Source organism: Mchenga conophoros, linkage group LG4 (genome assembly GCF_057382185.1).
Source record: "Mchenga conophoros isolate Kocher_MC1m ecotype Shallow Benthic linkage group LG4, M_conophoros_male_GT1.1, whole genome shotgun sequence".
NCBI classification, from domain to species: Eukaryota; Metazoa; Chordata; class Actinopteri; order Cichliformes; family Cichlidae; genus Mchenga; species Mchenga conophoros.
The window spans coordinates 14,156,218-14,181,181 of NC_140529.1; the positions used below are offsets into that span (position 1 = coordinate 14,156,218).

A 24,964-nucleotide genomic window follows, 5' to 3' on the forward strand; every position below is an offset into this window, starting at 1 on the left:
AGATTTTCATATTCTAACCTTGTTTTTCTTTCTGTGTTGTACTGTTTGTACTGGTTCTCAGCCCTTGTGGTTTCCCATACTACATTTTGACTTGTTCAGCTTCTGTCGTTTACTGTAATTTATATTTGCTAACACAATTGAAATAAAGGTGTGTTTTATTTTGTGTTAGTTCTTATCTGAGTCTACATCTGGGTACACTTCACTCCATGACAGGGCAGTGCTAACAGTTTCATTACCAGTATCATTACCAGTAAGCCCAACCCAAAATTTTCCCGTAAGTGATAAGGTTTCAAAGCGCCACATTTTTTTCTCTTTTTACCTTTGTGGGAGGGATTGGTCAGAAGCAGAAATATAGTGCGACATATAATCATCCTCTGATCTTACTCTAAATATCTCAGGGGTACTAGGAGGATTTCTGACAGGGCAGCCGTATCTAAACAGAAATGGTGAGTTGATCAAGCAACAAATTTCTGTCATTGTAATGGTAGCCGTAGAAGAGTGTCATGCTGACAAGAACATGATCATTTTTATTAAAGCTTTATGAGAGACTGAAAACTTAGTCAGCTGGAAAATCAGAGAATGTGCAACAAACAAACTAATCAAAACAAATAATTTTGCTCTGTGCATTTTTAAGTCATCAAGGCTTCAAGAACTTCTTGACTGGTAGTTAGGCTTGCTGAGAAACTGTCTCTGCGTTTCATTGCAGACATGTCATAAGAGAGAGGCACTAAAAATGGACTTTGTTCAGTCCATTTAATTTGTTATTGCATAGCAACAGGAAGAATAGAGAATTTTTTCTACTGACACACAGATACTTCCCCCATCAGTTTGTTATTATGGTATAAAGATTAAAAAACTTTATTCTTATCACCTTTATTCATCTTTTATAGCCACGATAAGAGACAGTGAATCTTTAAAATTTACCAGTAAATGTCTGTTGCACAATTGGGTCATCCTAAGAAGTGAGAAAAGTTGGCATGTTTGCAAACTACTATACTTGCAAGAGTTCACTTTTAATAAAGTTCTTAATTTGTAAAACAAACAAACAAAAATATGTTTGCATTTTAATCATTTTACAAAAAAATCTTTCTATGTGATTTCATCTTTTTTTCTTTCTTTCTTTTTAAATTACTTTGTCCTGTGACTGTAATGGTAATAAAGCCGCTGGATGGAAGAGAATAAAGATAATGCAGCACCTGGAGGTGGAAAATAATCCAAAACCAATTGAACTACATCTGTGAAAGATAACAAAGGTAGTCTAGCATTTTAACATAATATGAAAGGTTTGCCAAACAGATTTTATGTTTTTCATCCAAGTGAGAATTTGTTGTATATTTTTTTTCTGCCTTGTTGTATATTTTTTTTCTGCCTCCTTCCTTTTGGTACCATATGCTTGTTTTATCTAGCTCTATATGTAATACTGCAGTAGTGCAAGTGTATTCTGACATGGCGTATTGGTGCATGGTTGCTCTTTACGTGGTTTCAGGTATGACCACTCTTTTAGTTGGAATCCCAGTAATGAAGTTTGCTACTCAGTGAGCAATAAAACTACAAGAAGACAGAGAGAAACTATGTCTGCATCAACTGCAGTTAGTGACAAAGGTAATATTTGTAATAATATAACAATTGTTTTTCTCTGATAGTGTCATTTTAATTCTTTTGTTTGTTTCTGTTTGTTTCAGTGCTGCCTGACCTCACGTTTGTGCTAACCGGTGAGCGAAATGCCATTGACTTTGGACCGAGAAACATTTTATTTGACCATGATGAAGAAAGAAATGCTGAACAATTTTCATCCAAACTATATGATTTGTGTGGCCGGCACATCTCGGTCATCAACATTCTTGGTCTGCAAAATATTGACAAAATTCCTTTAAACCAGGGAATTCATGCCTTTCTCTTACTGGTACCATATGGTCGGCATAGCAGCCATTACACCTCAGGGGTTCAGTGGCTTGAAAAAGCTTTTGGGAAAGGATCTCTTCCTTATGTAATGACTGTTGTGACTCGGTGGCCGGGTGAAAAATATGAAAGTGCACTGGCAGACCTGAAAGCTAACAGTAGATTTAGTGAAAAAAGATGCCACACGTGCACAAGAGGCATGATGGATGCCAACGAGATAATAGATCTCTTAGAGAAAATAGATATCATGGTCTCTGAAAATGATTACCACTGCTACAGTAGACTCAAGCACGAGGAACATGAAGAGCTGGACCAAAAAGAAGAAATGGTCAAGAGAGGTGAGATTTTAATATGTGGCGGATTGATTTTGACACTTTATGAAAGTTTAGGTTCAAAGGGTTGTATTTTTGTTTTTAATTATCTGAACATTTGGATGTTGTAAAGTTCAAAAGTTTGACTTTACAGCAAACTTTACCACAGCTGTCAATCAAGGCAGCCAACAGAGCATGACTGCTTTGAGGGCCAGGGCCAGTATTGCAGATAACAATACAGATACTGTTACTTTCAACCTATAAAGGCAGCTTATGTAGAAGAGAGCAGTGTGTCATGATTTATGACACGAATAATTACACGTTTTCAAATTCTGAATCAATTTTAATGATCACTAAATCACTGTGCCGGCTGCCCCAGAACCGGAGAGGCCCAATCAGTCTAGGATGGCTCAGCTGATGTCAGTCAAGCTCCCTTGTAAGGCTGGCAGCAGGCTCAGAGCTGCTGTCTGCGCCTCTCCTGACAGCAGTAGCCCTGACCAGCCTCTCCAGCACCCAGGTTTGGCATTTGGCCTGGTCCTAAAGCCTGGCATCTGCACTTCTTTCGCTGCTGCATGCTCCCTGTGCACTGCGGCCATCTCTGCGTGGTCAGCACATCCAACATTGCAAGCTGGGTTTTGGCACCACTTGTAAACCCCAGTCACTTGCAGTCACTCAGTACGCTTGTAAAGAACTTTAATTATTCCTGTGATGACCAGACAGCTTTCCAGTTGTCACCACACCACACCCCTTCTACCTGGAACCAGCTGGACTGAAAAGGGAAGGGCGTAGTTGCCTGATGAGCTGCACCTGCCCTGCCATCCTCCCTGACCGTTCCCCTCAAGCCTGCTGCCTGCTGCTTCCCTGCAGTGGAGCCAAAGACCACACCTCAGCCACAGACTTCTCACAGAATTAAGTTTGAATTGTAATTCATGTACAACAACTTATGTATTTGCCATTAACACACAGTTATTAATAGGTTATCGAGGTAACTTTTCTTTTGCAAGTAAAGCTCTGACCTCGCTCTGACCTCATCTGTCAGGCTGTCCATCCCCACTGTGAACAGTGAATTTCACTCCTGCTGCAAACTTTACCACTGTCTCCCTGTCCTCATAGATGTACTGCAGCAGCCATTGTTTACATTCACAAAGAAATAGTGCAACTGCTTCTGACCTTCTCAACACACACTTTACTTGTCAGCACTTTAACATTGCTATCTTTCATCATACTAAACTGCTGTAATTCCTTTCCAGCTACAGCTCTCCTTCTAGCCAATTGCCTACACTGAATGTCAATTGCCTAAATACAGTGCAGGCAGTTATAATGTAGGCTGGATTTGTTACACAAAATTATATGTAATTACTAGGGGTGCAGCAATACTCGTATCGATATTGAACCGTTCGATACAGTGCTTTCGGTTTGGTATGCATATGTATCGAACAATACAACATTTTAAATTTATTTTATCAACTTTTCTTCTGACGATGCTGTCTGTGTTGAGAGCTCAGTGGATCTGCGTTCGACTACTCTGCCTAGGTTGCACTGTCGAGCGCAGATCCACTGAGCGCAGCGCAAGCTAGCGAGACAGAAGCTAAGCTCGTTGCAACATGGCAAATTGAACCTCCCCCCCCCCCCTCATTCAGATCTGGCGTTTGGAACTATTTTGGTTTTCATGTGAAGTATGACCCTGAAGGTAAGCGCATCATGGACAAAAGCAAAACAGTATGTCGGATGTGCCACGCAATGCTCAATTACATTGGATGGGAACTAGTGCGTTAGCGCAATTAGCTCGTTAACGTGTTGACGCCATCCAGCACCAAGCACGGGGCGATTCGCGGTAACTCATTAACGGAGATTTGCAGCGTTATGGCGTTAATGTCATTTAAACGAGATTAACGCTGACAGCACTAGTGGGAACACAATGATTATGACTGCACATTTATGCCGACACCATCCTAGTGCAAAGACAAGTGGAAGCAGACAAAAAACAACAAGCATGCATGCTACAAAATTTACCAGAGTCATTTTGAGTTAAAATATATATTTGTAATTTTAATAAATGACAAATTAAAAAGGCATGAATATTTTTTGTATCAAAAAATATTGAACCGTGACACCAAAGTATCGAACTGAACCGTCCTGTGAATTTTGTGTATCGTTGCCCCCATTGTAATTACAGGGTACCCTGTCGCAGGTGTCCCATAATATGGCCTGCACCCCATAAAGGACAGGGTACTTACAGTGTAGTTGTTTCCTGCAACAACCTGACTTGTTGCCTGCACATTGCACATAATTACAGGTACTTGCACCTTGTTATCGGCAAACTGCATGTAAATACAGGGTACATGCGCCTTGTTACGCACAAACTGTAATTACAGGATACTTACACCTTAGTCGCAGGTCTTACAGTGTAATTGTTTCATTGTTTCCTACAAATATCTGACTTGTTGCCTGCAAATTGCATCTAATTACAGGCTACTTTTGCCTTATTCTAAGGACTATTATAGAGTGCTGCTGAAATGTGTAAACAAATGGTGGCCCAAACTACTTTAGGCAGTTTGGGCCAAACCATTTGTACCAAAAAACTGAGAAGCATTGATCTGGGCTGACATTTGAGGTTTTGGTTTATTTGCAAGGCTGGTAACTAATGAACTGCTCTTCTGTATTACAGTAAACTTTTAGTCCTACTTATTAGGAGTTATTGTGTTGTACTATACTTTGTTCCATATATTTAATGGTTTAAAGTAAAATATTAAAAACAAAACCTTCAATGAGCAGGCACAGCACTATTGAAACTACTATCACTTCCTTCTATTTTGCTTCCAAGGAGTCAGACTTTTCTGAGATTTCTGATGGTCTTTCAAAGTTTTCTGTGCACACTGGCTGCTTCGTCACTCATTTTTAATCTTGTCCTTGTACCTAACCATTGCAAAGAAACTTTTTTTTCTTTGTGATTATTTTAAGGCATTTAACACTGACCTATGAATACTCAAAGCATAAAAACCCACCTAACTCACAGGATGAACCAGAGCGGTATCTGCACATAACAGACAATATAGAAAATAATTTTTTGTAAATGTTACTAGCAGCTTTTTGCAAAAACTCATCAATTGTTCATATTTGTTTTATTTTCATTCAAAAAATGCCAAAGATAACACAGTTTAAGAGGCAAATAATAATATTTTTCCACCAACAAAGTGAGTCTAAACTTATCTTCCAATGGTGTGCTGTGTGTCCTTATAAATTCTCTGGCATTTTCATCCTTGTTTCACTAAATTGTTGCAACTATTTTCCATTTTCCTAGCAAAATGGAAAGAAATTAATGTGGCTCAAGATCTTTGCACAGTACAGTATATACAAACGTCCAAGCAGTACTAAAAAAAGAAAAGAAAAAAAAGGCTGTGTCTTCAGCTCTCAGGCTGAAGACACAGCCTTCTGTGGAACAGCTTCCAGTTTAGATTTGTGAGACAGACACTACTTCTACTTTTCAGATTAGACTCAAAACTTTCCTTTTTGATAAAAGATACCGTTAGGGCTGGATCAGGTGACCCTGAATGCTCCATTAGCCCCTTAGGCTGCTGGGGGATTCCCATGATGTACTGACTTTTTTTTTTCTTCAGTCACCTTTTTCACCCATTATGTGTTCATACACCTCTCTGCATTAAATTGTTATTTATTATTAATCTCTGGCTGTCTTCCACAGTGGGTCTTTTGTCCTGTTTTTCTCCCCTTACTTGGTCGCTGCAGATGTCTGCCCTCACTGAGCCTGGTTTTGCTGGAGGTTTCTTCCTGTTAAAATGAGTTTGTCCTTCTCACTGTTGCCAGAGTGCTTGCTTATAGGGGTCATATGATTGTTACGGTGTTCTATGTTTTCTTTGTATGATTGTAGGGCTCTTACCTTACAATATAAACAACCTTGAGTCATTTGTTGGTGCTGTATGAATAAAACGGAATTGAATAGAAAGGTGTATCTCTGCTAATCTGTTAAATCGTTGCTATTCTGCAGGTACCCTCAGAATGAATAAGAGTGGAAACAAGAATAAGGTCAGAAACTCACATTCATTGTACAAAGTCTTCAAGAAGCTATTTATTGTTCTTTACAAACAGTAAATACAAACACTGATTTATCTACAGGATTTATTAGATGTTTCTGAAGAAAACTACACAATGAAACACAGTCAACGAGAAGATGAAATACTACTCAGAAGACTCAACCTTCAAGACAAACATCAGCAGAAGATGTCAACAGCAGACTTTCTTAAAATAGGCCCTCCTGTGAAACAGGGCCATGACACATCTGAGAAAGATTTAGCTCTTGCTTTTCTTCACAGGTTGTTGATGTTAGACTATAGAGCCAGATACATTCCTGTAAGACAAGACAATCCTGCTGTGGGCCATTCACAGTCTGTGCAAATGTCTGACAGTGAAGACACAGATGATGATGACTTTGATGCACTATTTAGTGAAAGTGTAGACTCTGATGAATCAAAACAGTTTCATTTGCATCCAATGGATGTTCAGATGGCAGTATTTCACTGCTCAGACAGTTTTCTGAAGCAGAACCTGGTTACAAAGCTATCCCAGTGTCAGTACGCCTTACCTTTGCTTGTTGCTGACCCAGTCACAAAGGATATTGAATGTCCTTTGTGGACATTCAGGCAGATACAAAAAACATGGAAGAAAACTCAAATCAAGGATAATTCACATGCCATGACCATGAAGACAATGCCCATCTGCAAAGCCGAGACACCCATGGTGTCATTCTTCCGCCTGGGTTCACTTCCAGTGTCAAAATCTCAGCTCATGAACACTTTGATCAATGACCGTCACAGCACCTTCTTCCATAGAAATTGTCCAGGTAGCACCAAATGTCGCCTGCTGATGGATGGTGTGGCAGAGATTGCCTGGTACTGCCCTGCTGGAAAACCCAATGACTCCTTCACTGACTGCATTGCCTTTTGTAATCTTCATGGTGATGCTCTGTCATTTCAAAAACAGCGTGAGATACTGACAGAAAAATCATCAGTCACTGTTGTTCTTGTGCCAACTCTGGAAAAAGGCCAGAAAAGTACCACAGTAATCCAAGACCTTTTCAAGTCACCAAATCCTTTGATTATTCTCATTGCTGATAATGATTGTGGTGCTCTCCAAGTGAAAAAGAGAAGATACAAAATGGGTCTGAAAGACAGAAGCCAGTCAGATGTTTCTGAAGAACTGAAAGGAATTATCAGAGAGATTTTACATGAACCTCACACATCCTTCCAGCTTGAATCCTTGGCTGAGGTCTTTGGAGTCACAGTGGATGAAGATGATGAAGTCTGTCAAAAAGGGAAATCAGCTGCAATGAAAACAGTTAATATACTTCAAGGGATGGAAATTTCAAAGATCAAAGTTACATTTCTACCTTGTCAAGGCAATCTGTGGCATGAGTGGTGCAGAATAAATAAAGAGCTGTATAAACTTAAAGGAAACACCGAGCAGGAAAAAAGTCAGAAACAGCAGCAGCTGATGCAAATAAGACAAAATCAGTGCCAAGCTTCATGTAGTGAACTGATGAAGTCATTCACAGAAAGCCTCTTGTCATCAAAAGAGACATCAAAACAGAAGGAGTACTTCCTGAAATGGACTCAGATCTTAACAGATGCCCTATCCACAGATGATCTTTCTTTGATTCTTCAAAGCTATGATGAAAAGTGGACTGAGCTCTTGACTCTGAAAAAGAAACACGACAAATCTGATCTGTTAACAAGCAAACAAACAGAGCTTGAAGAAATCTCCAAAACACTGCAGTCTGCAACCTTTGGCCTGGAACACATCTTCAGAGAAATGGGACAGATCTATGAAGCCCACAGAGCAGTACAAGCAGAGAGTAAACACACTGACTGGTCTAAATACCCTGAACTGGCTGCAGATCTGATGATTTCAGGACACCCAGTGGAGCTGATGGATGGTGATGCAGGTCATGTGCCTCTAACATGGATCTCCAGTCTTTTAGATGAAGTTATCAAGAAACTAGGCGACCAGAGAGTTTTTGTGTTGTCAGTTTTGGGCGTACAAAGCAGTGGAAAATCAACAATGCTGAATGCCATGTTTGGATTGCAGTTTGCAGTGAGTTCAGGCAGGTGCACCAAAGGTGCCTTCATGCAGCTGGTCAAAGTGTCAGAGGAAATCAAGAAAGACTTCCAGTTTGACTATTTTCTAGTGGTGGACACTGAAGGACTGCGAGCTCTTGAGCTGGAAAGTAATGATACTCTTCATCACGACAATGAATTAGCAACATTTACTGTTGGTCTGGGAAACATGACACTGATCAACATCTTTGGTGAGAATCCAGCTGACATGCAGGATGTCCTGCAGATTGTTGTTCAGGCTTTCATGAGGATGAAGAAAGTTAAACTTTCTCCCAGTTGTGTGTTTGTTCACCAGAATGTGACAGATATCGCAGCTGCTGAGAAAAACATGGATGGGAAAAGACGCCTGCAAGAAAAACTGGACCAGATGGCTCAGCTAGCTGCTAAAGAGGAATCATGTGATGCTGAGTGCTTCAGTGACGTCATTGCCTTTGATGTGCAAACAGATGTGAAATACTTTGCTCAGTTATGGGAGGGAAGTCCACCGATGGCTCCTCCAAATCCAGGCTACAGCGAGAGCATCCAAGAGCTGAAGAACATCATCCTGTCTAAGGCTAAACAGTCCACTGGGATCACTCTCTCACATTTCAAAATCAAAATTCATGACTTGTGGAAAGCCCTGATGAACGAACACTTTGTTTTCAGCTTCAAAAACACATTAGAAATTGCAATTTACAGAAAACTTGAGGTCGAATATGGGAACTGGACCTGGGCCCTGAGGAGCAACATGCTGACTATTGAAAACCAGCTTCACACCAGAATTGAAAATGGAGAACTTGAGAAAGTTGAACGCAGTGATCTTTTTAAAGAGATGAGCAAATCATATGAAGCAATTAAAAATGACTTGGTGACATACTTTGAGGATGATGGAGACAAAGAAATACTGGTTCAGTGGAGAGGCCAATTTGAAAACAAAATAAAGGAGTTCCAAGAGGATCTGGTGAGAGGAGCGATAAAAAAACTGGATGAAATTATTCAGCAGAAGAAAGCGTGTAAAAAGCTGGATGATAAGAAAAAAGACTTTGAGAGCAAACTGCTGCTAAAGAGCAAAGAGCTCGCTCATCAGTTAACACACAACGCAAAAGATGAAGAGGAACTTCAAAAACAGTTTAACAGTTTTTGGAGTGATTGGGTTAAAAAATTAACTGCAGATACACAACCCATTGAGGACATTAATCTGGAAGACGATGAAGCAAACATTCTTAATAACCTTGGTTTTGAATGGGATCTTATAATTAGCTGCAAAAGCAACGGCAAATACAAAACCATATCCAACGTTGGTGATTATTCTGAATATATTTTGTTCAGCAAGCAGCAAGACACAAAAGAGAAAATGAAAGTCAAAAAACTACTTCAATTTTTTGAAGATTGTGCTACAAAAGAATCTTTTCGATTTGAAGATAAACAATTAATCAGAGCCCTCATAAGAAATGTTGAAAAACAATCACTTGATATAATCAAGAGCAAACCTGTAACAACAAGAGGCTACAGTCCAACTTACTTACAAGAAGCGGCCAAAAATGTTCTGGAGAAAGTGACAGAGTTCAAATCAAACAAGAAATATGATTTCAAAAAGGAGTTCACCGTTGATCTCTTACTGTATGTGTTTGACAGGGCAGCCATTTGGCTTTCACAGTCTCACAAAAAATTCAAAACAAGCAATGATGCACACACTTACTTGGAGAGTAAAAAACCACAATACTACAACATTTTCAGCAGCTTCTGCAAAGGAAACTCATCTGCTGTTGTGTTTGGAGAAATGATCTGTGAAAAACTGAAGGTTTCTATTGTTGAGGCTGTTTGTAACAAGACTGCCATTGATCTCGCTGGAGAGATGAGGTGCACTTTCCCAGCATTCAATGGGAACAGACTGAACTTAGAGAAACATTTGTTGAAGTCACTTGCAGAGAACGAGGACTTTGATGCTTTCATCAACTACATCCAAAATCCGAGGAAGCAAGTCGAGGCTTTTATTGAAGAGAAAGTAAATGAACATATGTCAGGAGAACACAAAAGTAAAGCACTCAAAATACTCAGGAAAAATGCAGGTAACATGCATGAGTTTGCCTATCAAGCTTTATTTGATGCAACAAATAACGTCAAAACACAAAGAGGAGACATCGACATGTGGGCAAAGGAATTTTCCAGTTTCCTTAAAGATAAACTGACTCTTGAATCTATCTCTTGTCAAAACTTCATGGACATAAACAATTTCGAATTTCTTAAAGAAGAGATTGAGAAAGGTCTTATATCCATCAAAGAGGAGCTGAATCAGCTTTCCTTGGATAAGATGAAGGAATTCAGACTGAGACCTGATGAAATCCTCATTGATCAGCTGTGTAACTGCTGCTGGGAAACCTGCCCGTTCTGTGCAGCTGTTTGTACCAACACTGTTAAAGATCACAGTCCTGAAGACCACAGTGTCCCCTTTCATCGATCTTTAGCAGTTAAGGGCGCACAGTATCATAACAGTGAGGAAATGTGTATTGAGTTCTGCACGACAAAGGTTGCAAGTGATGGAAATTTTTATGCTGGAAAAAATACAACAAAACTAATTCCTTTTAAACAGTATCGGAGTGCTGGACCACCATATGCAAACTGGAGCATAACCTCAGATGAGTCTAAGCTGAAGTACTGGAAATGGTTTGTGTGGCAATTTCAGGAGGAACTTGAAGACTACTATGCTTTAAAATTTACAGGACATGGTGAGATTCCCAGCGAGTGGAACACACACACTAAAGAAGATGCTATTCAAAGTCTGGATGAAATGTTCAGTACACACTATGAATAAATCAGCACAGTTCCAACTCTGCTGAAAATCACAGCAGCTATGTTCATGCGGCATTTTTACAAATTAAACTGTGTAAAATGACAGTTACATAATCTTAGTGATTTAAATTTATAATGTGGGCAGTGAATAGGTGATTAGACCAATACACAGAAACCTGCTTTACTGAAAGGAATGCTTATACAGACCAAAACGGTCATTTTGAGAATTTACAGTAGAAGAGAAATAAAGGTAAATATATCAAGGTTACTAAAACGATATCACTACCAAAGGATTTCTGGAAGAGGAAACAGTTTTAATAAAGGAGAATTTAGTTTATTTATTATTTTTAAAGAAAAGTGACAATTATGTGTTTGAATGATTTTATATTTTATGATATGAAGCATAGATAATATAGAAAAGAGCTGCTATGTGATGTATCTTGTCAAAATTGACATTTTGATGAACTGGTGAATGTCTGCCTATAGTCTGAATCTCTCTTAGATGATCTTGTCTTATTCATGCTACTGACCTGTTGTCAGTTAACCTAATTCGTTGCAAAATGTTTATTTTGACTACCAATTAATTTTAAACCCTTTGTTGCCCCATTCCCAAATTTTGTGAGACATGTTACTGCCATAAAAGGTAAAAAAAAGCCAATCGTTTTCTTAAAATGCAACATTTTGTCAGTTTAGTAGTTCTGCAAATGATTGCATTGTTTTTCTTTACATTCACATTTATTGAATTGTCAATCAGTGACAACACGAAATTTTATTCTTGTGTTATTAATGATAGTAAAGAGGTTTAATAATCTAACTGCTTAATACATGAATTTTTTTTATTTTATTTATTTGTTCAGTTTGGGGGGGGGGGGGGGGTGTCTGTATTTCCAGCTCCCTACGTTGTTTACCACCTTCTGATTTCTAGTCTTTATGTATTGTTAATGTACCTTTCCTCAGTTCCATGTTATTTTTAGTCTGCGTCTCTGTCGCGCATTTTTTATTTTACTTTGACAGCCAGTGTATTGAGTTTTGCGTCCTCGTGTCTCGTCATGTCAGATTCGTCCCGGCTGTATTCTCACCTGTTCCCCATCCTCTTTTTTTTCTACTTGTGTATTTAAGCCCTGCGTCTTCCTTGTTCATTGCTGGTTTGTCTATTTCTCATCCTGCGTCTCCCCCTCTCGGTGCTCATGTCTCAGGCCCGTCATTCCCTGCCCTGTGTTCTGCCTTCCTGCCTGTTTTTCATGTACATTCCAAATTTAATTAGTTTTCTATTTCCTGATGTTCAGCAATAAAGCTGCCTTTTGAGTTTATGTTTTGCCTCCTTGAGTCTGCGTTTGGGTCCTCTCTTGCCTGCTTCACATGGCCAGCATATGACATGTTCATTTAATCTAAATTTAATTTAGCTATTTTCTCACAGAACAGCAGACAGTGTAGCAGTCCTTTCCACTCATCCATCATGTTTAACTCTAACCACTGTTCTCTGGCAGCCTCTTGACAGTCACTAAAGTGGAGTAGGAGGATAGTAAGCTTTGCACTGACTCTTTTTGAAAGGAAGAGAGTACTTAGTCTGAGAGTACTCACATCTTAAGGACAGGAGAAGGAAAAATTCCCGTTCTGCGTCACATGATACCTCCATCAATTCAGACCACCACCAACTTAGTCTGGAGGAAACTTTTAGACGCTTACTAGGTCATTTTGTTTAGTTTCTGTGTTTTTCATGATGCAAAAGGTATCTGAAGCATTAGTAATTTGTACTTACTCCCACAGTATTTTTCTTTATATTAAAATTGTAGTAAAACGAAAGCATGGTCAGTATATTTACTTCTACTTTACTGAGAGTTAAAAGTACAAACAGTAGAAAGTACTTAGTTCATAGCTCAGTGCAGCATAATAGCAAGTTCTCTTTGAATTTACCAGCACAAGCCAGTCCAAGGGTCAATTTGATACAAATCTTTGGAATGCATTCTATTGTTTTGTAATCTACTTTCACCCTGCTATTGTAGCACAGTACAGCTCATACATCACACAGAGAATTAGAAAGCTGTGTTATTTTAAAACACATGAATTACCTGTCAACACTTTTAACATATTCACTTTGATATGATTCAAAGACAGTGTGGCACACTTAAAAAGTTGCACTTCTGTCTTAACACTTCTTCAGTAGGGGTGGGTTTAAAAAATTGATTTCCCTATTCAAATCAGTTTCTTAAAATATAAATGTATATTGCCAGGAATGCCAAAATTTCAGGTTAACGCTCACGAAATGTGACGTCGGACCCCTCCCAAGAACGCACAACACTCGCCAGGCACACCTGTTCACCCGGCCTCCACGCCACCCTGGGAGCTCACTGTGCCACCCCTCCTCGGCAGCAGGCCAGAGACCCCCCACCCCCGGTCCTCTGTTCGAGGCAAGGAGGGGGGAGAAGTTAGGCGTCTTGGGCACCCCAAGTGGTACCCCAAATACTAAACGTCCAACTGCACACTTCTTGAGGTTGACCGTGAGCCCTGCCTGCCTCAGAGACTCCAGGATCGCAGCCACCCACCACACATGCTCCGCCCACGTGTCACTGTAGATGATTACATCATCTAGGTAGGCGGCAGCATATGGCCGCAGCACCCGGTCCATGAAACGCTAGAAGGTGGCAGGGGCCCCGAACAAGCCGAACGAAAGTGTAACGAATTGATACAAACTGTACAGAGTGGAGAAGGCCGTTTTTTCCTTGGACTGCAGACAAGGGAATCTGCCAGTAGCCACTGATCAAATCTAGTGTCGTGAAAAAGTGAGCAGTGCCCAACTGGTCCAGCGGCTCATCGACCCTGGGCATTGGGTACGCATCAAAACGTGACACCTCGTTCACCTTGCGATAGTCGACACAGAACAGTATAGAACCATCCTCCTTCACGACCAGAACAATGGGGCTACACCACGCACTGTGCAACTCGTCTATTACTCACAACTTCAGCATTTCGCTCTATTCCCACTGAACTACTTGTCTTTTATGTTCAGGCAGCCTGTAGGGCCATGAATGCACCATCACACCAGGCTGCATATAAAAATGGTGCTCCATGAGAGACGTACGGCCGGGTAGGGGGTAGAACACATCAGCAAAGCACTGTTGCAATGCAGCAACATCCACAATGGAGGGAGGCGGGAATGTTGGAATTTGGAACCAATGTGATCTCGGACCCTCCCAAGGACGCACAACACGGTCCATGTGGTGACAGCACTTTTATTGTTACAGTAGTCCAACTGTGGTTTCAGCACACTGGCATGGGACACAGACACTCCCGTTCAGCCATCACGCACACACCACTGCCTCGTCGAATGTCACTGCAAAAGTTAATCACCTCGCCAGGCACACCTGTTCACCCCGCCTCTGCAGCAGGCCGGAGACCACACGTCTGCCACACAAAACTATATCAACAACCGCCAAACAGCTAAAACAGTAAATGATAGTATGTAAAAAGATTCCACAAAAACATGTAAACACAAGTACTGTAACCCCCCCCCCACAAGACAGCTCGAACACAGTCAAGCTTTGTTTTTATACATAGATATAAAAATATGGATATGTGCAGATAAATGATCATAATTATAATATTTCTGACTGAGTCAAAAGTGAATTAAATTGAATCAGAAATCGAATCAAATTGGGACCTTGTAAATCAGTTATAGGAATCAGTGATGATACCCAGCCCTATTCTTCAGTACCTTAAGAAAACCCACACACATTTTGTTCATTTCCAAAAAACAAAAGGTTTTGCAAAGAATGTTTATTTGTCAAGCTCACAGATTGATGCAGCAAGAGAAAAGTAAACACATGCATATGTCTTTAAGAAAGTCTCTACGGGCAAGCATGTTTTCTACAGGAAAAGAACTGTGTTGAGCACTCTGTAAGCCATTGAGAAGGTGACCAGCATGCCCACGACCCAGGACAGAGCCCTGCTTAGCTGAGGCAGAGCGCCAATGTAGGCAATGGTGTGGAAGATCCGAGCGCCAGCGAAAATACGAAAGTGAAGAAGAGCGACAGAAAGCTCGGGTCCAGTCAGAGCATAAAGGAGGCCGACAATCACGAAGGGAATAATGTTCTCCAGGTCATTCTGGTGACACCTAGAGGACAAAACAAACAGAGGTTTAGCAACTGCGATGGCCACATTATTAGTAACAGTAGGCAACACTAATTTACACAATTTATTATACACATTTATGTTTTTTGGTAGTGTCTGTCCAAAGAATATCAAACACTCCCTAAAACCCTAAAACAACCCCCCCCCCCCCCCCCCCCCAAAAAAAAACCCCCCAAAAAAACCCCAAACAAACATGATATTTTCTTAACTTCTTTAGATCAACCATTGTCCTAAAGACACATCAGGATTCTGTAGTATCTGAATTTTATGGCCAGATTATCTCACCTTCGAATTCGTTCTACATCTGGGTGAGTTTTCAGCAGCTTCTTCTTTTCCTCTGCAGACTTTCTGGCTACATCCTCTTCATTAGAAAAAGACTTTAAAAAATAGAGAATACAAGTGTTTATTTCTGCCAGATCACTATAAATATATCAGGTCGAAAGGATCAACGCCAAGAAGTGAGGATGGTTTATTTAGTTATGTGAATCTTTACTTTTCATAAACCAACATGAGTCTTGTAAGTTTTGAACTTGCAGCCTTATAAAACCAGGACAAAAAATTTCAACTAAGCTAATGTTACAGAGAAATACCCAAAATGTAGAACATGCTTGCATTTGAACTAACCCCTCTGGTGAAGCGGTTGTAACTAGTTATTGGCCCCATCAGTAGCATCTTCACAACAACAATAACTGCATATGTGCTGAAAGCCCTCACTACCTCATTTTCCATCAGCTCTGCCATCTCTGCTTATTTACAGCTGAAGAATGAAGAAAAGAAGGAAGTTCGTTTACCTTCCTATTAAAACAATTTTACTTCAAATTTAAATCTATTTGTAGTTTCTGTGTTTTTTAGATCTTTATATCTTTCTTTACACAAGATCTTTAATCTTTACACAAAGTACCACTGTGAAAATAACTCAATCCAAAATAGTAAAATATTTAATGCTAAACTATTCATACACCATTTAAGCATCAAATAGGACCGACTGCACTCACAACCATAATATAAAGTATATAAGACAGTGTTATCAGTAAGGCCATAAAGATGGTCGCTCACAGTGAACAGAGGCGGGGGTTTACGACACCAACTCTCTGCCATCTATAATCCAGTTTTGAGATCCCTTCCCAGACGCCTTAACGCCCACTCACATCCTGGGCCATCTGATCTCAGGAATTCGCATGATAAGGTGGGGCCAGGTTTCACAATGAACTCACCCGAAACTCTGGCTGATTGGGTCTGTGGGATTGTAGTGTTATTTTATGCCATGTTATACCCCGAATTAAAGATTGTGAATTATTATGTAGTTTTAGTTTGCATTATTCTCCTGAATTAGAAGAAGCTGATAACTATTGCATTAGTTAAACTGATTTGCATTACATTAAACTGCTGACTGAATGATATTGTTTTATGATGCATTATACTGCTGAGTTATAAGAAATACTGTTCGCAGAAGGTTATTGTCTTATTTGTCTGATTAGAAGAGAACAGAGTGTGCTGGAGCTTTTTGCTCCATCTCAGCAAGAGCAGATAAAGAGGGAGCCAAGGTCGTAGCTTAGGCGCCGGGAGAGAAGGAATTTGAGTGTTTAGGCTTTTATGATAAGGTGGGAGGCACCAGGGGCTATAAAAGTTTGAGCAATGCTCCACCATTTTGAGATTTTGAGGCTGTCTGCATCAGTGTCCATCTCCCACACGTGTGTTCATTAAAATCATCGTTTGACTCAACCCGACCGGACCAGTGTTGTTATTGTGGTGTTTCTCTTGTTTCCATCCCCAATTTTGAATCTGTAACAGGTCCCACACCCAGTTTCACACCTTGTCTCAGGCGATTAGAGGATCATCAGGGGGTCCTTTTGTCCCTCTGTGGGGGGCTACTCCCACTAGGTTTATATCTGGGACTCTCCACCATTTGACCTTAGAACTGAAGAAGCTTCTCGGATGAGAGGTGAAACGTCTTCAAGTAACTTAAAGAAGTCCAGACGCTTTTCTTTGCAAACTCCTTTGACTACGATGACCTGGATGACTGAGAACCTTCACAGACATTAGGGTCCAATGTTTCCAAATTGAACACAGCTGTGCTGTTTTCAAAAACGAATTTATAAATTTTAAATTTTATGAATTCTGAGGCGCATGCTCTCCAGAGCATTTCCTCTCTGGAGCAGGGCTGAGGACGAAATGCTCCGTTGGAGACTGATGTGGCCTCTTCAGGGACTCCAGGATGGCCAGCTCCACTGCTGATGGACCGTCCTGGGACCTATCCCTCGTCCACATCGGAGCTGTACTCCTCTGTGGGCCTGTAAAACACAACACAAAGTAATGAGAAGGCTGCTACTAGATTTTCATTTTCAACATAAAAAACAGGATATAAACACATATTTAGTAAAGGAAATCACAAGGGAATCCCACCAAGTAAAAAGCTATCAGTGCTTGTTGTACATACCTGTGGGTGCAGCAGCAGGAGCTCAGGGACTGGGGAGCAAGGAGAAGCAACAGGGGATGCTCGGCTGCTGAATCAGTTGGCTCTGTCAAGACAATATTAAATGTTAACAGGTTGAATACAATAGTCATAGAAAAATTATATACAATGGTCCCTCATTTACTGCAGTAGGGGTTCTCAGAATAACTAGCCCCTTGCCATGCACTTTATACACTTTTTTCCACACACACATGAACATTAGTCACAGTTCTCACAAGTTGATTCTCAAAGTGCAAACCTTTGTAGATTTTAAAATGTAAAAGTATTATTATACCGCGTTTTTTCTCCGTCTGCCCGCCACTTTCGTGCGCCTTTTTCCCTCCCGGCGCAGGTGTGTATTTCCAAATGAGGGTCATAGTTATGGGTGTTTTTGTGCTGTTTTTTCTATTGGACGTGATGGTTATCAAAACCAAACATGATAAATTTGCCAAGCGCAGGAGACACGACACTGAGGAGATTTGTCAATCAGGCTGCAGAATGCAATGCTGTACAGTGCAATAAAAAATCTGCGAAAAAGCGAAGCAGTGATGGATGAACAGCGGGACTACTGTATACTGTTTATTAATAAACAAAATATATTCCTATATGACAACACGCATAAATCAACTGCCTACATTAATTCATTGTAAACATACCTTCTGACTGGGACTCCCCTGCTGCCTCTTCAGGCTGTCCCTGGTCCTCAGGGGGGATGTTCTCCACGGTCAGCACGGTATTGCCGCTTGTCTCCCGCGGGGTGAGGAAGGGGTCCAGAAACCCCATCATCGCAAAGAACTTCCATCTCCTCCCCGATCCTGCTGCAGACCCACTGCTCTTCTCCTTCTCCGTCCTCTTCTCCTTGTTATATGTGTCCCTGAGGCTCTTCCACTTTCTCCTGCAGATGTCCTCTGAATAAACACATTATCTTGTTAGCGGAAAGGTATTTGTACATCAGTGGGAAAATAGAGGGACAGTAGGCGGGCTTGGTAGCTTTTGCGCGGCTTCATCAGGTCAGTCAGAAAATTCAAAAGAGCAATGAATGAACTTACCAGGTTACCCGATCTCCTCACTTATGTGCCTCCAAGCTCGGTCCTTTTTATTCCTGTCTCGGTAGAGATAACAGCTGGCATCGTACAGCTCAGCGTGGTTAGCAACCGCATTGATGAGCCTTTCCTCCATATTGAATGAAGAATGAAGAATGAAGGGCTTTGGCTGGACCTGCCCCTTTGACCTAGGTCAGAGCCATGTCACCAGGCTCCTGATTGGTGTTTGCGGCGCAAATTAATGCTGGAGTTCAGATTTTTCCAACTCGAGCAGTTGACGCGATACGCGCGAATGCAACACGAAAACTTACGCGCCAGACACGGTACACTGACGCGCATTTGACGTGTTTTCGCAACGGAAATCTGCTTCAGAATTTTCGTGGGACCTGCAATCGCCCGTCATCGTGTAACACTTCTGGAGTCGTTACAGTATACTAGGACCAGTTAGGTTCGACTACTAGAGCAGTAATGAGTGTAGCATGTAATAAAGACCACAGACCAGTAAATACGTTTAAATTGCCGGCTTATTATTTTGTGAAGACAGAGAGCAGACAGTTATAGACACATAACATAAAACATTCAACATCACCCATTAAGAAAACAAGATTTTTCTTTCCCCTTTTTAGTTCAGTATGCTCTGTTAGTTTATCCTATTTATCTCAAAACCTTTTATTTGGCTTTAGAAGGATGTTATTTTCAACCTAGGTTATTGTCTTATTTATTTCAAGTTCTAAGTTCAAGTTTATCCTTTGATCTATTTGCATTAACACTGTGTTATTTTAAATCAAGTTTAGTTCTTTAGGCCCAAGAATTAATTTAATCTTGGTCTAGGTTCACCTTTAAATTTCAACCAGTTCTTATTTTGTTTTAACCCAACAAAATTATTTACATTTCCATTAACACCATTACAGCATTAAAATGTAAGGTTGACCAAAATAAATTACAAAAATAAATAAATAAATGTAAAACTGAAAACAATTCAGCAAAAGGCTGAATAAATCCCTTAAACAAACAAACAAAAGAAAGTTGTCTCTGTGTCCTTTAACTATTAATCCTGGAATTGCTCTGAATGATTATCCAGTGCTTTGAAAGTCCGCTGTTCTTTTGCAGAGGTGTATGGATTAATCCTACCAGTTTTTTTTTTAGCGAAAGAGCTCAACGTCCAGCAGGGGGCGTTTTCCTTTTTCCTGCTCGGTACAGTTCAATGGGTCCGTGGGTGGCTCGCCATCTTGTTTCTCGCTCAGCGGATCAAACTTCGATGCATTTCCCGATCCAAACCTTAATGGCCTACCATAACAACAAAATAAAGTGCATAAACATTCGAAAATAACACACGGGTAGCCCTTAAATAACAGTAAAAGTCAGTTTTTTCCAGCTTATTTAGCGGTAAATGAGGTGACGCCAATATGGCGCGCTGAAACAACGTCAAAGGCCTTTGAAGTACAGCCTGTGTGTCGTTTAAGCACGAATCCACCGTTTTTAACATAAAACAACATAAATCTGCTCTCCATTTGCATGAAATGAGCAATATAATACAACAAAACATTTCTTGCATGAAATAAAATACAATTTCTGAACTCACCAAGTCCCGTTCGTTTATGTTCACAACGTCCCCAAGGCAAAGACAGGTCGGAAAAACAAAAATACATTCTCCAGGGCACAAAAATGGCTTTAAGTAGATTTCTGTCATGGGCCGAGGTGCGCGGGCACGAAAGGATCCAGGCGCAGACACCGCGCTAACAGAAAAACACTTTATTATAACAACGAAAGGCGACCCGGGGAAACTAGAGAGCAAAACAAGAAACTACACTCAACAAAAATATAAACGCAACACCTTTGTTACTGCTCCCATTCCCCATGGGATGGACGTAGAGACCTAAAATTCATTCCAGATACACAATATAACCATCCCTCCCAAACAGTGGTCACAAATCAGTCCAAATGTGTGGTAGTGGGCACATCTGCTATATTGAGATAATCCATCCCACCTCACAGGTGTGCCACATCAGGATGCTGATCTGACATCATGAGTAGTGCACAGGTGTACCTCAGACTGCCCACAACAAAAGGCCACCCTGGAATGTGCAGTTTTTTGCGCTATTGGGGGTCTGGGGACCCAGAACCGGTCAGTATCTGGTGTGACCACCATTTGCCTTATGCAGTGCAACACATCGTCGCATGGAGTCTATCAGATTGTCAATTGTGGCCTGTGGAATGTTGGTCCACTCCACTTCAATGGCTGTGCGAGGTTGTTGGATATTCGTGGGAACTGGTACACGCTGTCGTAAACGCCGGTCAAGCACATCCCGAACATGCTCAATGGGTGACATGTCCGGTGAGTATGCTGGCCATGCAAGAACTGGGACATTCTCAGCTGCCATCTGCCCTGAACAATGTGAACCATGATTCATCCGTGAAGCGCACACCTCTCCAACGTGCCAGACGCCATCGAATGTGAGCATTTGCCCACACAAGTCTGTTACGGCGACGAGCTGGAGTCAGGTCAAGACCCCGATGAGGACGACGGGCATGCAGTTGAGCGTCCCTGAGACGGTTTCTGACAGTTTGTGCAGAAATTGTTTGGTTGTGCAAACCAATTGTTCCAGCAGCTGTCTGGGTGGCTGGTCTCAGACGATCTTGGAGGTGAACCTGCTGGATGTGGAGGTCCTGGGCTGGTGTGGTTACACGAGGTCTGCGGTTGTGAGGCCGGTTGGATGTGCTGCCATATTCTCTGAAACGCCTGTGGAGATGGCTTATGGTTGAGAAATGAACATTCAATGCACGGGCGACAGATCTGGTTGACATTCCTGCTGTCAGCATGCCAATTGCACGCTCCCTCATTGCTTGTGGTATCTGTGGCATTTTGCTGTGAGACAAAACTGCACATTCCAGGGTGGCCTTTTGTTGTGGGCAGTCTGAGGTACACCTGTGCACTACTCATGATGTCAGATCAGCATCCTGATGTGGCACACCTGTGAGGTGGGATGGATTATCTCAATATAGCAGATGTGCCCACTACCACACATTTGGACTGATTTGTGACCACTGTTTGGGAGGGATGGTTATATTGTGTATCTGGAATGAATTTTAGGTCTCTACGTCCATCCCATGGGGAATGGGAGCAGTAACAAAGGTGTTGCGTTTATATTTTTGTTGAGTGTAAAAACCCGGGGAAACAATGACACGAGGAAGCCGGGATCGGGACGGTGGGGGGCTGCAATAGAAAGGGGAGATGATTACCAGGGAGCCAGGAAGCGGGGAAAACACATCAGGACTGAGTTAGAGTAGAGGGCTTACGATAGAACGGGACCGTGGGAGCTCGGGAGGGAAGTGTGGCAGTCCGTGGGGGGCAGGAAGTCCGTGGAAATGGCGAGTGGGCCAGGTGAGCACCGCGAGATCCAGTTGAGCCGGAGGACAGGCAGGTAGCAGACGCCGAGTAGAAACCTGGACAGAAGTAGGCAGGTTAAACACAGTTCCAACCAGAAGAGAATGCACGCTTTTCGTGGAAGTCTGGTTACCACTGTGGGGGTGACTAACGGACTGGCGTGGAGCATCCGTCAGCGCCGGGTTAAGTAGATCTCCGTGTAGTCACCGTGATGGAGAGCAGGTGTGCTGGTGATGGCCCAGCCCGGGGGTGTGGCTACCCGAGCATCACGCATTCCACAGACACAGGACCACGGACCATGACAATTTCTGGCTAGTCTTTACTATTTTTTCACTCATTTAAGCAGCAGCTCTGCAAGGACTGTCTGCATTTCTCTCTCTCCAGCTTCAAAAAGAAAGAACAACCCGACTGGGTGTGGCTATCACAGGAGTCACGCTGCAGCGTGCCCTTTCACAATAAGAGTCTCAACACATATTTTAGCCATTTTACCTGAATTAACATAAAACACCATTAATTAGCAAGTTCTGTACCCTTTTAACATGTTTTTAAACACAAATGAAATCCTATACCATGAATTATATCATTGCTGATGTTTTTAATGAATTTTCTAACCATTATGATCTATATATTGACTATTTATCAATATTTTTCTTATGACTGTTTATATTAACAGGCTTTTATTTATTGATAGCTATGTTAACCAGGGTTACAATCGCACTTCTCCATTGACTTTACATGTAAACCTGACGCTCTGGACGCGTCTCTCGCGTTCAGTGTGAACACACGGTTAGACTCCTAACGCCTCAATCATGATGTCATAAGCAGTGTTGGGCAAGTTACTTTGAAAAAGTAATTAATTATAGTTACTAGTTACTTCTTCAAAAAAACTGAGTTAGTAACTGAGTTACAATATTCTAAAAGTAATTAATTACTTCATAAGTAACTATTGCATTACTTTAAAAAAAAATGTTTAACCCTCTGGGATCCAGGGTATAATGGGCCATTTTTAACTACTTTTGATTTTCCCTCCACATTTTACCTTTAAAAACTATTTACTTTGCCTTGTTTGGTATCATCCTTTTCAGAGACCTGGTCAGAGACGAAGGTCTCCGAGTGTCCAGCATTCAGACGGCTACCTGTGTGTGTGAGAGAAAATCTGCTCACACAGATATGTAGAACCAAATACTGTCAATAAGGCCTCTGCAATGTTCAGAAGACAGTTAAACCTGTCAGGTAGTGATGTCCAGCAGGTGAAAATGCAAGCTCCATGAACACATACAGCTGTGGATTCCAGCTGCTTTGATGTTATATGTATGATTTCTATACATTTTACGTCAGATAAAAACTTTTGTTGTAAGCTTCAGATAATTATTTATTAAAAGCTAGACATTTTAAATGAGAGTAAGAAAGTATTTCTTTGTGCCCCCCTTTCCCTGTTAATGCCCATTTTATGATTGAAGTAGCAATAGGAGAGAGAGGGGGAGAGAATGAGAGAAGAAGAGGCAGCTGTGCAGCGTAAAGACACAGAAAAACTCCAGTTTTGTGTCTTTTTCCATTCTAGCTGAAGTTCGGGACAAACTGTTCCTTTTCACCTCAACACAAAAGGGATAATATTTTCTCTCAATACGGGACGGTTCCGTCTTTTTACGGGACGGTTGGCAACTCTACTAACTAACCTTATGAATAAAATAAAGTTCACTATCAGTAACATCATAGCACCCACCAAGCTGTATAGAAACTCCGTCATGCTAGCTAGCACGCAGTACGAGTTATTGTAACTAGGGTTGCCAACCGTCCCTTAAAAAACGGAATCGTTCCGTATTTAGAAACAAAAGTACACGTCCCGTATTGAGCTAATAAGGGACGCACTTTGTCCCGTAATACAGTGAGAAAAGTAGTCTATAACTTTTAATGGAATTAACGCTTTGTTTGAAAACATAATTCCCAGCCCCTCTCCTGCTTTGTGACCAATGAGCTGACAGCACACTTATGACAATTCGAGTATGACAATTCAGATTACCGCTCATCTCATTGGTCGAGGAAAGGTCGCTTGCGGAGAAAATACCGGAAGACAACAGATGACCACAACAAGAAGCATGGCCAGCAGGGAAACAAACGCCGACACTGCGGTACAAGTCTCGGATGACAGTACCAGAGGTGTGGACTCGAGTCACATGACTTGGACTCGAGTCAGACTCGAGTCATTAATTTTATGACTTTAGACTTGACTTGAAAAAATGTTCTAAGACTTGTGACTTGACTTGGACTTTTACACCAATGACTTGGGACTTGAATTGGACTTGAACCGGTTTACTTGAAAAGACTTGATATTTTACCCCAAATATAAAATCTAACATGCATATTATATAGAGATTGAAAATGTGACGTCATTCACGGGTAGAACCGCAAAGGATTCTGGGAACTCGTGGCAAGCGGTACTAGCGCACGCAGGCTTTCAATTAAAATCAGTTATACAGCGATAAAAAGAAACACAAAAATGTCAAGAAGCCGTTGTATGATTAACTGCAATAGCCGGTCGCATGACAGCCACGGGAAGCCGACGGGTAAAGAGATCGGTTGTTATCGGATTACGTCGTTGAAGAGAAATTGTTCAAGCCATGTTTCCGAAGTAACAAAGACGCGACGGATGGCCTGGATTGCAGCCATTCAAAGATCAAATATAACATCCCAGAACACTCCAGCTCACAGGTTAGTCTGCTCCAAGCATTTACACGAAGGTCAGTGTTTTTTAGTAGTTAATTGTCATATGCTGTGGGAGTGTCTGGTTGGGCGTGGTCCAGGTTCCTGTCATTTGTCCCTGGGAGTGGAGTTGGCCAGCTCATCACCTG

At 41.3% G+C, this 24,964-nt stretch overlaps 2 protein-coding genes across 3 annotated transcripts; one reads left to right on the top strand and one right to left on the bottom strand.

The window, feature by feature from the left end:
• The first annotated feature begins 327 nt into the window (after positions 1 to 327).
• LOC146575705 (interferon-induced very large GTPase 1-like) lies at positions 328 to 11,927 on the top strand. 2 transcript variants are annotated; one of them, XM_085270530.1, is made up of 6 exons: positions 365 to 446; positions 1,162 to 1,253; positions 1,487 to 1,602; positions 1,683 to 2,237; positions 6,214 to 6,251; positions 6,342 to 11,927. In XM_085270530.1, the coding sequence occupies exons 3-6, from the start codon at positions 1,572 to 1,574 to the stop codon at positions 11,127 to 11,129; spliced, it is 5,412 nt and encodes a 1,803-aa protein (XP_085126656.1). In that variant the 5' UTR covers positions 365 to 446; positions 1,162 to 1,253; positions 1,487 to 1,571; the 3' UTR covers positions 11,130 to 11,927. The 2 variants fall into 2 exon arrangements, with proteins under 2 accessions (XP_085126658.1, XP_085126656.1); XM_085270532.1 differs by lacking the exon at positions 1,162 to 1,253 and having other exon boundaries at positions 328 to 446.
• A 2,972-nt stretch (positions 11,928 to 14,899) lies between these two features.
• Positions 14,900 to 15,986, bottom strand: LOC146575706 (microsomal glutathione S-transferase 1-like). Its single transcript, XM_085272588.1, has 3 exons — positions 15,860 to 15,986; positions 15,521 to 15,612; positions 14,900 to 15,218 (listed from the first exon to the last, which is right to left on the bottom strand). The coding sequence occupies exons 1-3, from the start codon at positions 15,974 to 15,976 to the stop codon at positions 14,972 to 14,974; spliced, it is 456 nt and encodes a 151-aa protein (XP_085128714.1). The 5' UTR covers positions 15,977 to 15,986; the 3' UTR covers positions 14,900 to 14,971.
• Positions 15,987 to 24,964: the final 8,978 nt, after the last annotated feature.

Bases quoted from the DNA above. Each gene is read 5' to 3' on its own strand.
- LOC146575705 (XM_085270532.1), top strand. From the start codon at position 1,572: ATGTCTGCATCAACTGCAGTTAGTGACAAAG. The intron at 1,603-1,682 runs GTAATATTTGTA...TGTTTGTTTCAG, and splicing joins AACTGCAGTTAGTGACAAAG to TGCTGCCTGACCTCACGTTT. The intron at 2,238-6,213 runs GTGAGATTTTAA...GCTATTCTGCAG, and splicing joins AGAAGAAATGGTCAAGAGAG to GTACCCTCAGAATGAATAAG.
- LOC146575706 (XM_085272588.1), bottom strand. From the start codon at position 15,976: ATGGCAGAGCTGATGGAAAATGAGGTAGTGAGGGCTTTCAGCACATAT. The intron at 15,613-15,859 runs GTTAGTTCAAAT...TATTTTTTAAAG, and splicing joins ACAACCGCTTCACCAGAGGG to TCTTTTTCTAATGAAGAGGA. The intron at 15,219-15,520 runs GTGAGATAATCT...TTTGTCCTCTAG, and splicing joins GATGTAGAACGAATTCGAAG to GTGTCACCAGAATGACCTGG.